Source organism: Vitis vinifera, chromosome 15 (assembly GCF_030704535.1).
Source record: "Vitis vinifera cultivar Pinot Noir 40024 chromosome 15, ASM3070453v1".
Classification (NCBI taxonomy): domain Eukaryota; kingdom Viridiplantae; phylum Streptophyta; class Magnoliopsida; order Vitales; family Vitaceae; genus Vitis; species Vitis vinifera.
Genome location: NC_081819.1, coordinates 21,090,434 through 21,105,765, shown reverse-complemented (window position 1 = coordinate 21,105,765; position 15,332 = coordinate 21,090,434). Strand labels below are relative to the sequence as shown.

At 33.2% G+C, this 15,332-nt stretch overlaps 1 protein-coding gene across 1 annotated transcript; it reads right to left on the bottom strand.

The window, feature by feature from the left end:
- Nucleotides 1-6,036: 6,036 nt before the first annotated feature.
- On the bottom strand, nucleotides 6,037-6,462 carry LOC104881958 (putative B3 domain-containing protein At3g49610). The gene has a single exon (XM_010663704.3). The coding sequence runs from the start codon at nucleotides 6,460-6,462 to the stop codon at nucleotides 6,037-6,039; it is 426 nt and encodes a 141-aa protein (XP_010662006.3).
- Nucleotides 6,463-15,332: the final 8,870 nt, after the last annotated feature.

Sequence of the window (15,332 nt, the reverse complement as noted above, 5' to 3'; positions counted from 1 at the left end):
AACAAACCTCTATAGGTAAGTTTCTAACCCCTAGATTATTATTTTAGATTCATTAGTTAATTTCAAGCACATTAGATATATTTTTTTTGGAAAACCCCAAATCTAGATTAGGGTTAGATTATTTTTTTAATTCGTTTTAATATCAAATAGTGAAAATTTAAGATTTTGATTTATTATTGGAATTGGGGAGATCTTAAGTTTTTTTTTTATTAGAAAAAAACAAAAGATTCCTGTGAAGATTTCGATTTAGATTAGGGTTAGTTTATTATTATTATTATTATTATTATTATTTCGTTTTAATATCAAAATAGTGAAAATTTAAGATTTTGATTTATTGTTGGAAATCGGAAATTCTTAAGCTTTTAGAAAAAAAAAAACTGGAAGACGCGTGTGCACACTATGGAATTGGAGAATGGCTTAAGGATAAAAATAAAAAATAAAAAATAAAAAATAGAGAACGCATGTGCACACTTGGAGAATGAAAAAAAATATATATGTAATATATATATATATATATATATATATATATATATATATATATATATATGGGGTGTGGGTGTGTGTACGGATGGAGGGATGGATGGTGTTTGGTAGTTAATGTATATATATGTATATATATTATTATATTGACAATAATGGATAAAGTTTATGTTTGAAAAAAAAAACGAGAAAATAGAAGTTTTAAATAAAAGAAAGTAAAGTTTTTGATATTATAATTATGAGCGTAAGTTAATAAATAACATAGAAATTAATTATTGAAATAAATTATAGTTTAATTAAGTTGTGTCCCAAGAAATAAATTTTAAAATAAATAAATAAATTCAATTTTATATGAATTAGAAATTTATTAATTTTTAAAATATGAATAGATTAAATTACCTTTCATAAATATATAATAATAATAATAATAATAATAATTTGAATACCTAAAATTTTAGGATTGTCAAACCTATAATTTTAGATAAATAGTAATAATTGTTTCTCTTATGTTTTGTTAGGTGAAGAGTAGATTTTCAGGATTATTTTTCTCCAAAGTTTTTAAGGACTTCTTTTGAGGTAAGGGAAATTAATGCAGTTGTTAAATTCTTTTTTTTTAAAACAATTTATATATATATATACATTATTTGAAAATGTTTGAGGTATATTCCGTTTTATGCATGGATCAAACCTGTTTTGCATGAAAAGTATGTTAGAATTTTATATTATGTTTTTGACAAATAAATGTGGAGATATTATATGTTGTAAATTTGAATAAATGAAATAAATATTTGACTCTGGTTTATTTAGCCCTTGTCAACGGGATATAATAGTTGACTTTTGGCCTTTGTCAATGTGATATAATAATTGACCTTTACATTTCTTGGTGGGAAATGTAATTGATTTGAACCCCAGCCTCTAGGGGTTTCGGTTAGATGTTACTAGTACTAGTAGTGTTTGATTCCGTCCACCTTAAAGGAACAATTTGAGGCTAGCCACCCATTTGAAAAGTCTCACCTAACTGAGCACCCTTTAATGTTTGATGACCAGAGTAAATAAATTATTGGAATGTTTTGACTAAATTTGATATGAAATTGTTTGAATTAGAAATAAATGCATATAGTTAGAAATTTTGAATGTATTGGCAAAAAAAAAAAAAAAAATTTGCTCACAGCTTTATGAAAATGATTGATTACAATATCTCCTATTTTGCAAGTGAGTTTGAAATGTTTGATCCATGGACTGCATTAATGTTCCTTATTGGGCTGTGAGCTCATTCCCATTTGTTGACTACTTTTCAGGTACCCTTTGTTCGGGTGAGGAGTAATGGCTAGGCTGAGGAATGGTCATCATTAGAATTTGACTTAGGATTTTATATTGGATTTTTTAACTGTTAGTTGTGTTCATTTGGATCTTTTGGTATTTAGAAGTTATTTGGATATTGATCCTTCAAATTTTATATTAGATCAAAGTTGAGTTTTGGAGATTTTGAAATTTGTTCTAGTACTTGAATTGTTTAAGTTTGCAAATATTTGGACAATGGATTTTGGATAGTGGATGTTTTAGTTTTGAAATTGAATATTGAGGATTTTAGATTTGTTCCGCTACTCTGAATAGGTACTTGGTAATTGGTAACTTCCGATTACAAGATAAGTATTTGGGTCAGGTTACACTGTAAGCATTCGGGTTTGAAGTGTGAAATGACTGTTACGCCTTTGAAGTGGGTCTTGGGGCGTGACAACATGTAACATAGAATCTACTATTTAAAGATATTTTTGGGACACATCCCATCTTTCTATAACTTATAAACATGGGATCTCAACATCAAGACAGATCACATCTTTCCATCTTTGAGAATCCCACACATTTTTTAAAAGAAAAAAAAAAGTACATAAAACATAAAATTTCAAGAGGAAAAAGTGAAGAGTGTTGATTGCTGTAAGTATATTTATGTTTCAAATATATTTTGTAAATGGTAGATTCTATGTTGCGTATACTTTTATCTCTTAATTAAAAAAGGGAGAATTGTGTTTTGGGCCCAGTTGGGCCCAAAAATTAATAAAAGATCCTCATAAGTTCCATATTTAAGCCCAACACATAAAGAAAGTTTACAAATTGAAAAGAAGGATATGAAACATTCAATTTTCCAAAAATGCCCTTTATTGTCAAAAAGAAAAAGAAAACAACTAATTTTCTACTCTCTTTCATTCTTTTTTCCCTCTCTTTCATCATTCACCTTGTCTTTTTCTCTCACATATTAATTGGTGGGACATGTAAATTAATTCTTTTATAGAAAAGTGTTACTATTTTCATCATTTATTTTTCTCCCAAAAACCATGCCTAATAAATTAAATATTGGAAATCAATGGTTGAAAATGATTATTACTATATTTTTAAAGTAAATATTTTTTAAATACCTCATATTTTTTTTTTTAAAACTTACAAAATATATAATAAATATTTTTTAAACACCTTAAAAAATATTATTATTCTTTTTTATCCAATATATATATAAATATCTTTAAGGTTGTAGACAATTATTTGAATATTTTCTCTATTTTTTGGACAATACATTGATATTATCTTAATATATTATTTTGTAACATGATTATTTTTTAACTAATGGTGATAATTAATTTTTAATTGAATAATTTATTATAACTTAATAATTTGAAAAATATTCAAATGCCCTTTTAAATCTAAAATAGATGTGGACTTGACATGGTTTAAATTATTAAAGCATGATGTCATTAAGTTAAGCAAATGTATCATATTAAGAGATGTGTATGTAAATTATATCATAATTTTCTCTTTTTTTTTATTTTTTTTTCCTCGTACATGATATCTTTTGTATAAAGTTTTGTAGATGAAAAATAACAAAATCTTTTGTTATGTAAAGAGGCATAACAACACATTAAAATTGAAAAGAGAATATAATGGAACACAAATTAGATGAAAATCACTTTAAATAAGGATATAATAGAAAACATATAAATGTAAGAAAAAACAAGTTTAGATGAAATTTAAAATAAAAAATCAAAGAAAATAAATTAAAAGTAATAATATAAAAATCGTAGAATCTTCAAAACTATAATTACAACAAAAAAAATATTTTAAATTAACTTGATAATTTAAATTAATGATTTTTTATAAAAAAAATTACAAATGTTACAAAGATAATTTTTTATCCTTTTTAATTCTATTTAAATATGATTTTTTTAATATCTACTAACATTATGTTTATAAAGGCAAAATAGTAAAAATATATATTTTATTCGGTTTACTTGTAATAAACACTTTAATTTTGGAATACTCTTTTATAGTTAGTGTAACACCCTTATACAATAGTGCAAATTTCATAAATAATTTATGGGTAACAAAGAAAATAAAGAAATGATTCAAAATTAACTAAAATCTTTCACAAATGGTAACCTTGTACACCCTTGTACACTTAGTATATTTCCCTTGTACATTTAGTACATTTCCCTTGTACAGTTAGTGTAACATCATTGTAGAATGGTGTAATATATCCCTCTTAAGTTGTGTGTCCATGTAGGTATATTAATCTTATTTCTAATGGTTTGGCTAACAAAATGGTGGATGAATTAGGATTAAATTTTTTTTCCCCAAACATTATTACTAAGAAAAGTATCGAAATTTCCATGTGAAAGTTAAATAAATTGCATGACATAGGTATGCAATCTATGGGTGACAAGGAAAATGAAAAAGTGATTCAAAATCGATTAAATTTTTTTATAGATGGTAGTCTTGTACACCCTTGTACACTTAGTATATTTTCCTTGTACACTTAGTACATTTCCCTTGTACAATTAGTGTAATACCATTGTACAATATATCTATCCTAATTAATATGTCCATGTAGGTATGTTAACCATATTTCTAATGGTTTAACTAATAAAAGGATGGATGAATTAGGGTTAGTTTTTTTTTTTTCCCAAACATCATTATTGGGGAAAGTATCGGAATTTCCATATAGGAGTTAAATAAAGTGCATGACATGAGTATGCAATTTGTGGGTGACAAGGAAAATAAAGGAGTGGTTCAAAATAGATTGAAATCTTTTATAAATGGTAATCTTATACACTGCTTGTACACTTAGTACATTTCCCTTATACAGTTAGTAAATACTCTTATATAGTGACACAAATTTCATATTCCCGTAGTGCATATATGCCTATATTTGTATTAAACATGATTCTAGTAGTTTGATTAAAAAAATGATGAAAAACTTCAATCCAATTTTTTTATGAACATATTACATTTTTGTGAAAAAAAAATATACGATTGACTAATTCCTTTATTTAATTGTGAACATATTATATTTTAAAAATAAAAAAGAATAATTAACAAATGAAATTTAATTCTTTTTATTATCTTAGTATTAAACAAGGTCTTCAATTTTCATTTTTAAAAATATTTTTCATTTTTTTAATTAAATGTATTTTCAAAAAGAGACAATATAGAAAATAAAAATAATTTTTAAAAATAAAAAAATAATAAAAACTATCTATCCTCTTTCTCTCTTTTTCTTTTTTCTCATTTCAATAAATTTTCAATTAATTCAAATCATTAAAAAAATTCCTTAATAAACAAATTTGGAACATTCATATAACTTATTACAAAAGTCTATGTTCAAAAAATTATTAAACTATGGAAAGAAAAAGATTAAAAAAAAAACTTTAAACTTTTTATTTTATAATAATAAAAAAAATAAACTTTAAAATACTTTTTAGTATAAAAGAAAAAAAATAGTAAATATATTTATTTTAAATAGTGTTTTAATCATTAAATTATTTACTTGTAAAATGTAAAAAATAATTTTTATTCATTTAAATTAATTTAAAAATAGAAAATAATGTTGATTTTTCAATTATTTTTAAAGGAGTTTAAAAAATAATAAAAAATAAAAAAATGATTAAATAAAGGAGAATTTTATGGATGGGGCATGTAAAGAGTGGTGGTATAAAGACAAAATGATGGGTGTAAGTAAAAAGGGGTATTTTTGTTTATTCCAATCTTATATCCTTACAATCAATTATAGGTGTTTGAAGGATTTTTTATTAATTTTTAAAACACAGTTCTCCCATTAAAAAACTTATGGGTTCAACCTGCTTTCCCCCGTAATCTTTTTGGGGAAAGGTAGAATAGGATAAAAGTTTGCATCCGTGTCTGTTCCCAGGAGCTGGGTCTAAAAGGGACCGCACGTGGCCTCGAGCAATCATGCCCTCGGCCACTTTGCCACGCAAAGGATTCAGTGACACAGAAGAAGAGTACCCCCCATACATTTAAATTTTTTTAAAAAAAAAAAATTAAACATGAAATTAATGGAAGAAAATAGAACAAATAAGATAGATAATCTTCCAGATCGTTTGGAAGAAGTCCCAACGGCAACCATAGGAAAAAATCATACCTAAAGCCCATAGCTTACAAAGGAAACCGAAGAAAAAAAAACCCAACAGGAGCGACTCCACATCAAAGCAACTTAAGCAAACCGAAAGGACCAAACAGAACTGCAATTATAGTCTTGTAGCATTATAGCTAGACACACAATGCAAAGCAAAGCCTCAAACCCACTCTAAAACTCCACAGCGTACAATGGATCCCCGCTTCCAGTTTATTATCCCTCACAAGGTCGTTCCATCCAGAATTCAACACAAGATTACGCCCAGCAGGCCATTGACTCAACTTCATCTCATGCCTGTTCCCTCTCGGATCCACCACTTCAACTTCAACGTAGCCTCTTCTCCGCAGCTCCATCTGCTCCTCCTCCGACAACTGGTCCCACAGCCCCTTCTCTTTGGGGATGAGAAGCCTACTCTGACCCTTCTTCGTATCGGATGCTGTGATTGTCTTGCTCATCGCCCAAGCCAGGTCATGCCCCCCCATGCGTTCAAGGGTATGCCGCATTGCTTCTCCTTCATCCAGCACCAATGTCTTAGTACCAAGTAGCTGGAAGGTCCTCATCTTAATTACCAGAGAGACAAGGAATCGATAGAAAGCAAGAAACCAGAATTTGTAGGAATGGGGGTGATGGATAAGGCGTTTTAAATAAAGGCAATAACATTTTCTTTTGCATATTATATTAAAAAAATAGAAAGAGAAAGTATATCATCAAAAGTGAAACCACAAAAGATCTAGAAGGGCCAGAATCGTAGATACATGACATTATCTATGTTCACACCAAATTATAATAATAGCCCAACTTCTTGTATCAGATCATTCGATTCAGTATCAGTACGAATTAGCTCTCATATAACAGAATGTCTCCAGATATTCTTATTTTTCCACCACCAATCAACGTCTATGTGTATGATGGCTTTGACTTTTCCACTCCCTTATTCTATTTTCTATTGCTTCCTGACTTGCCAGAGTTTAATTAATGCCCTGCTTGAGAGGCCTTATTCCTTACTCCCTAAGGTATAGAGTTTACTAAAGTGGAGTTTGCTATGCGAAAATCAAATTTTGTTCTTTTTTCAATCGAAAAATTCCTAACAACCCGTTCCCCCCGTATGGAGCCGGCAGAGCAAGGTTTGCCAGGATAATTAAGCAAGAAAAAGATTTCATTAGACAATTTTACTAAAAATTAATTTTTGGGACAACTTTATTTACAAAACAATTTTTGGGCAATTTTTATTAAACAAAGAAATTTTTTTTTTTAATTTTTCTAAATGCATTTTTCTAAATTTTCATAAATAGATAAAAATAATAATAATAATAATAAATATAAAAAATAAAAAATAAAAATAAAATAAATATAAAAAAACTTTCTTTTATTAAAAATGATATTTTGAAATTAGTATTTTATTAGAACATATTTACTGAATTCTTCCTCTCATTTAAACAAAATTTCTAATTTGTTCGATGTTCAATTCTGTACACACTCAATAAATATAAACGAACAAATATTTACAAGAGTTAATTAAAATAAAACCAAATAAAAATGGTAAATAAAATATGTACCCAAATAAACTTACAACAAGCTCCACGTGTCATCAATTCGTACTCAGCCAATAAGATTGCAGAATGGGTCCATGCAAAAACAAAAACAGCGCAAATGTAAATATACATCTCATATTCAAACCCAAATCCCAATTTCAAATTAGTCTCATAAATTTTGTCAATTAATTACTATAGGTCTTAACCTAGAACATCCAAATTAATAACAAAAAATACAAACACAATCAACCAAACCTAAAATTAAAATTGGATAAATTAAAATAAATTATACTAGACCTAAACTTAATATTTTATAATCTAAGCTTAGTATAATATACACCACAATTGTCCTATGTTCAAATTAAACAATTTAAATTGGTCAAGCTCATATCAAATATTCAAATAATCCAACAAAATCTCACCCATATCGTGGGCCCCAAAATTCACATCAATTAACAAGCCCACATAAAAAAAAAATAAAAAAAAAAACCACATGGTCAAGAGACAATATTTCAAGCCCAATTCAATAAGCCCAAACAAATAACAATTTAAAAATAGGCCTAAGTCCAAATAAACAATATGTAATTGATATAATCTAAATATCCTCAAATTAATCACCCAATACAATATGTCCACAAACCCAAATGAACAAATTTCAAATTAATTCACTAACAATAAATTAAATCAAATTATGTATTAATCTACCAATAACAAATTAATCTCAAATTTCATATTAATTCAACAATCCAAATTTCATAAACAACAATTACTACTAAAATAACAATAATAATAATAACAATAATAATAATAATAATAATAATAGGAACGGATGAGATAGGAAAGGGGTCGCCGGCCGGCGGTCTTACTGGCAGTAGTGGATGATTTTTTTAGGAATCACAAATAAAATAAAATAAAATAAACTGAAATAAAAATAATAAATTAAAAATTAAAATGGAAGAGGAATGGGGGAGCTAGCTCTTGGGTGCTTTTGGGGGAAGAAGAAAAAGGAAAAAAATAAAAATAAATAAAAATGGGGGTTGACTTTCTTGGGAAAACAGGAGGAGAAAAACTAAAAAAAAAAAATAGAGAAATGGAAGAAAAAAATGGGGCCTGGCTGTGGTAAGAAGAAGAGGAATGGAGGAAGAAAAGAAAAAAAAACGATATGTTCCCCGTCTCCAGAGGGAGTAGCAGCCAAAAAAAAAGAAAGAAAAAAAACCTCCCCCCTCCCCCAAAACTCTTCAATGGCCGACTGCAGCCAAAAAGGGAAAAAAATAAATAAATAAATCAGAATCAGGGGGTCTGGCGTGTTTCGATGAGGGAAAAAGAGGAAAAATGAGAGAAGAGAAGAGGAAAAAAAAATGGGGGGAAAATCTTGGAAATTGGGGGGGAAAAGACGGGGGGCAAAATGAGGAGAAAAACAAAAATGGGGGGAAAGGAAAGTGGGGGTGGGGCGGCCATGTGGGAAGAATGGGAAGAGAGAGAAGAAGAGGGTGGAGTAGTTGGGGAGTAGGAAAGAGAGAGGAAAGAGGAGAGAAAGAAATAAAAAATAAAAAAAATAAAATAGATATAATAATAATAATAGTAATAATAATAATAAAATAAACGTATTAGTAATAAAATAAAATAAAATGATATACAAAATAATAAAAACTATTAAATGGTGAGTGAGCCAAAAAATATATGTAATTGGAATTCAAAACCGGGCTCGAAATTAATATAAAAAATAAAATTGAGACAAATTTTGGGGTCTACAAATATGCCCCTATTCGGTAGAGTTCACGAGTAAAGTGAGTGTATACACGAACGAAACGAAGTGAACTTTGCCGAAGAACAAGAAAGACCGCCAAATTTGTCCTAGTATGACATGGGCTCTCTCGAATGATAAGGCTAGGGAAAAATGACTCTGAATGCCAAAATGAGGAAAGATGGTGACTCTAGGTGCCTGAATGAGTATGCACGACAACTCTGAACGCCAAAACTAAAGGAAGAATATGACATTAAATGCCAAGCTAGACAATGACTCTGAATGCCAAAATGAAGACACGACTCTGAATGCCTAAAACTGATAAAATGAATGACTTTGAACGCTTATGAATAAAAATTGTGGCTCTGAATGCCAAAGAGAGATCTGAAGGCCTACAATTCTAAACACCCATGAAAGAAAGTAGTGGCTCTGAACACCTAAATGGTGAAAACGACTCTGGGTCATGAGCTCAAGGCTCTAAATGCTAAGAATGACTCTGGGCCGTGAATAAGAAGAATGACTCGAGGTCGTGAGCTCAAGGCACTAAATGCTAAGTTGACTAATGGCTCTAAATGCCAAGCTAACTGCTCTAAATACTGAAGATATGATGGCTCTAAATGCCTGACCATGAACGATAGTTCTAAATGCTAAACTATGAAGAAATGGTGGCTCTGAATGCCAATCTAAGGATACAATGACTCTAAAAGCCAAACTGTTGGGAAATGGTGTATGCCTGACTGTGAACAATGGATTTGAATGCCAAACTGTGAGCGATGGGTTCTAAATACCAAACTATGGAGAAATGATGACTTCGTACGCCTAAATGTAGACAATGGCTCCGAATGCCTGAACCGTGGATAAATCATGACGGCTCTAAACGCCTAAACTATGAATAAATCATGGCAGCTTTGAATGTCAAACTGTGGAGAAATGATGACTCTGTACGCCTTAATGTGGACGATGGCTCTGAATGCCTGAATTGTGGATAAATCATGACGACTCTGAATGCCAAACTAAATATGTGACTCTGAACGTCAAGCTGGAAACTGATGATGGCTCCGAACGTCAAAATTAAGAATGCGACATCTGAACGTCGAAACTCAGAATGCGACTCTAAACGCCAAAACTGAGAATGCGATGAGGATGGCTTTGAATGCCAATATTGAGAAGTGATGGCTCTGACCGCTGAACTGAAAACCGATGATGGTGACTCTGAACCCCGAAACTAAAAAATGCGACTCTAAACGTCAAACTGAAAACCGATGATGGCTCTAAACGCCAAAATTGAGAATGTGACTCTAAACGTCAAACTAAGAAATGATTCTGGTTTCGAAAGCCGAAACTGAGAACACGACTCTAGATATCGAGCTAAAGAAAAACAACGGCTTTGAACGCTAAACTGAAGATACGACTCTGAATGCCAAGGCGACGATGCAGCTCTGAACGCTGAATCAAAAAAAGAAGGTGGCTCTAAATGCCAAACTGGAAAGGAATGGTGACTCCGAACGTCAAACTGGGCAGAAATTGTGACTCTGAATGCTGAAACTGGAGATGCGGCTCTGAACAATAAGAATGACTTCGAATGCTAATCTAAAATAAGACGACAATCCTAAATGCTAGTAATGTGGCTCTAAACGCCTGAATGTAGATGATGACTCTGAACGTCTGAATGTGAATGACGACTTTGAATACCTGAATGTGAACGATGACTCTGAACGCCTGAATATGAACGATGGCTCTGAACGCCTAAGTGTGGACGATGACTCTGAACGCCAAAAAGGTGGCGACAAACGTCCGATCATGATAGGATGATGACTCTAAATGTCAAGCTAAGAAAGAATGGTGGCTCTGAATACCCAAACCGAGAGGAGATGATGGTTCTGAATGTCAAACTGTGGAGAGATGATGACTCTGAACACCTGAATGTGAGAACGACGACTCCCTGAACACCTAAAATTGAGAAGAGATAGTGGCTCCGAACGCCGAACTGAAAAAAATGGTGGTTCTGAACGCCAAACTGAAAATGCGATGATGATGGCCCTGAACTCCAAAATTGAGAAGTGATGATGATGGCTCATGAGTGCCGAAACCAAAAATGCGATGATGATGGCTCTGAATGATGAAAACTGAGAAGCGATAATGATGGCTCTGAACGCCGAAACTGAAAATGTGACTCTGAACATCGAGCTGAAAATGTGACGATGATGGCTCTGAATGCCGAAAACTGAGAAGCGATAATGATGACTCATGAACGCCGAAACCAAAAATGCGATGATGATGGCTCTGAATGCCGAAACTGAGAAGTGATGATGATGGCTTTGAACGCCAAGCTGAAAATGTGATGATGATGGCTTTGAATGCCGAAACAAAAAATGCGATGATGATGGCTCTGAATGCCAAAACTGAAAATGCGACTCTGAACGTCAAACTGAAAATGTGATGATGATGGCTCTGAATGTCGCAACTGAGAAGCGACAATAGTGGCTCTGAGTACCGAAACTGAAAATGTGACTCTGTCAAACTGAAAACGTGGCTCTGAACGCCAAGGTAAAAAAGCGGCTCTATATGCCAAACAGAAAATGAACGACGACTCTGAACGTCAAAATGAACATGTGGCTCTGAACGCCAAACTGCGAAGAAATGGTGGCTCTGAACGCCAAGCTAAAAATGGATGACTCTGTACGTTGTATCTGAGAATGGATGGCGACTCTGAATGCCAAACGACAAGGAAACGATGATAGGGGAAAATATGCCCTAGTGTAGCGTGCCTCCACAACTCTTTATCCTCTGAGAATGTATAAAAGAGACTCCATGAGCCTCAAAAGATATTCTGTTAGCGAGTCGAAATGATCAAATCGACTATAAACATAGTCTCGCAATCCATCAATCTGGATCACGAGGCCTGACGAGATGTCACAATAAGTTAGACGTCTCTATCTTGAAATGCTCTGTTGGAGGAATCCATTGTCATCTCAAATGGGTAATCCACTAGAGAGCCTCAAGAGAATAATCCGTCAGGGTAACTACCACGATCTCATCAAAACAATCTACTGTGGGGTCATAGATAGCGAGACAATCACAACCTGAATGTCATGCTCTACCGAAAGCTCATCTCAATGAAAATCATAAGAATAGTGACCAGTAAAGCAAATACGGTATCCCTTGGCCGAGTGATGAAAACTGTAACAGATCTATGAGAGAACAATCATCTCCATAGCTAAAGGAAGGAATATGCCCCAACATGGCATCAAATGTACCCGATCTACCCTAATAACTCAAGAATAACTCCATGGGGATGCATAAAAGATCTGACGTGTACTCCACTGAAATGGTGATGTGGAAACCTATGAGCCTGGAGTAACTCCACTCGAGAATCATGATAATATCAGAAAATATGAGTCTGACTGAAAGGCTCAATAAAGGCTCCACCAAAGAATCAGGACAAATGAAATCGAATCATCAACCTGACATGTATCTCATAACTGGGGAAGATCATGCAAATCCATGGAGATCTACAGATCTCGATCGAGATGACAAATATGTTCCATTATGGCATCGAATGTGCGATAGGTCGAAAAGATCAACTGACATCAAATCATCAATCATCAACTATGCAATCCTAGTCACCCGAATCTATAACTGAATCAGACCCACAAGTCAAAGAGGCGTATCCTGGGAGGAAGCATGATGACATATAAGTGCCAAAAGGTGCAGACCTAATTGGATAGCTCTAGAGAGACTCTATTGGAGCGTCATCGTCTCAATGTGTATCTCGTAAGTGGGGATGAGCATGCAACTCCATGAAGATCTGTAAATCTTAATCGAAACGGAAATATGCCCCAGTATGGCATCAGATGTATGGTAAGTCAAAAATCGAGTGACATGAAACCATCAATCGTCAAATGTGCGATCTTCGTAATCCAAATCGAACCCAAACATCAAGGAAATGTCTCTCGGAATAAGAAGCATGATGACATACAAATGCCAAAAAATACGGGTCTGACTAGATGGCTCAAGAGAGGCTCCACCGAGGGACCATGATAAAATAACGAACACGTCCTCGTCTCGGTGTGCATCCCGCAAGTGGAAGTGATCATGTAGCTCCATGAAGATCTATAAATCTCAATCAAAATGAAAACATGCCCTAATATGGAATCAGATGTGGAATAAGCCAGAAATCGGACAACATCAAATAATCTATCATCAAATGTGTGATCCCAATCATCCAAATCCATAGTTGAATCCAACCCACATATCAAAAGGCGTATCTCAAAAGAAGAAGCATGAGGACATCTAAATGTCAAAAGTGTGCGCTTGACTGAATCACTCAAGAGAGGCTTTCTTGGGAGATCATGATAAGATAACAAACACGTCATCGTCTCGGTGTGCATCCCACAAGTGGGAGTGATCATGTAACTCCGTGAAGATGTATAAATCTCGTCCAGGTCGGAAATATGCCCCAGTATGGCATCGAATGTAAGGTAGGTCAAAAACCAGGTGACATGGAATCATCTATCATCGAACATGTGACCTCCGTGATCCAAATCAAGTTCAAACAACTAGGAAATGTCTCCCAGGATAAGAAGCATGGCGACAACCAAATGCTGAGAAATGTGGGCCTGACTGAATGGCTCCACAGAGGCTCCACTGAGGGATCATCATAAAATAACGAACCAATCAATCATCTCAACGTACATCTCGCAAGTGGGGATAAGCATGCAATTCCCTGAAGATCTATAGATCTCGCTCGAAACGAAATATGCCCCAGTATTACATCGAATATGTGATAAATTAGAAAAATCAAGTGACATCAAATCATCCATCGTCAAGCGCATGATCCCGATAACCCAAACACAGCTAAATCAGATCTAAACATCAAAGAGACGACTCCCAGAAGAAGAAGCATGATAATATCTAAATATCAACCAGATCTCAAACACCTGTCCAAGTAGAGGCTGTCGAAGACGACATCTGATCTCATGGCCTCAGGGTGGTCTTAAGACACAGGACGTAACGTAGGTCAAGGTGATAGGGTGATAGAAATGAAAGAAAACTAGGCTCAAATACCCAATGATAAAAAACTCATGCCCTCATATATGAAATGCAACATGTATAGTGAATCCCGTGAGCCATGGACCTAAGGATGCCTAATGTGAATATGATGTCGATAAGGAGACAAATGAAGCAAAATGAACTGATAGTGATGTGATATGTGTAATGATGATGCGAAGAGAGTATCAAACCCGAGATGGGTTGGTATAAGAAAAGAATAAGACGTGAAGTGAAAATGATGAATCAGAAGCGAAAACGAGGATGATGATGGAACAAATAACACAAATAGGAGTAGTGATCAACTCAAATCAGACATGAAGTGAAGTCACATCAACAATGAACGTAATGATGGAAGGGACAATGACCCAGAGCTCCTAGGAGAAGGTCACTCATCTCACTCTCGAAATATACAATAAAAATGAATACAAAGCATGGAGGGCCTCGGAAAGCTCACATACGAACTCCCATCAACAAATATACTTAATCAAGTGACCCTCGAACATCAATATACACACTCAATGATAAAAAATAATACACACCTGCGTTTTTTTTTCATTCTTTTTTTTTTTTTCTTTTCAATTTTTTTTTTTATTATTATTTTTTTTTTTTTTACATATATACAAATGTACACACCCTGAACATGAACAAAATAAGCCCCAAAGATGATATGAACGATGGATAGACACTCTCAAAACTAAGGTAACAAAAACTCTCTCTGACAAAATGACCTTCTCAAACTAAGAATCTCTGAACCAGTGTCCATAGAATAAATAGTGAAAATGATGTGACTATCCTCCATGTAATGAACTGAGGAGGATCACCACTCAAGGTGGAGAGAATAGGAAACAAAACAAGCAGTAGATAGAACAAAGAAGAAAAGATGAAGGACAACCACTGAGATACGATGGAATGCAGTAATGTAATGGTAGGAAAAAATGATGAGAGAAATATGCACTTGTAGGTCCAAGACTCATGAGGCTCCCAAACAATGCATGCATATACTAAAGGGCCCTTATCCCGGTGTAAAAATGTGTGCAAGGCGATAAGAAAGAAAGGTTATAATGCACATGTGAGGCTCAATGGGCTAGCAACGGTCTATGTA

What these genes read in the sequence shown, in the direction of transcription:
- LOC104881958 (XM_010663704.3), bottom strand. Translation starts at nt 6,462, where the DNA reads ATGAGGACCTTCCAGCTACTTGGTACTAAGACATTGGTGCTGGATGAA.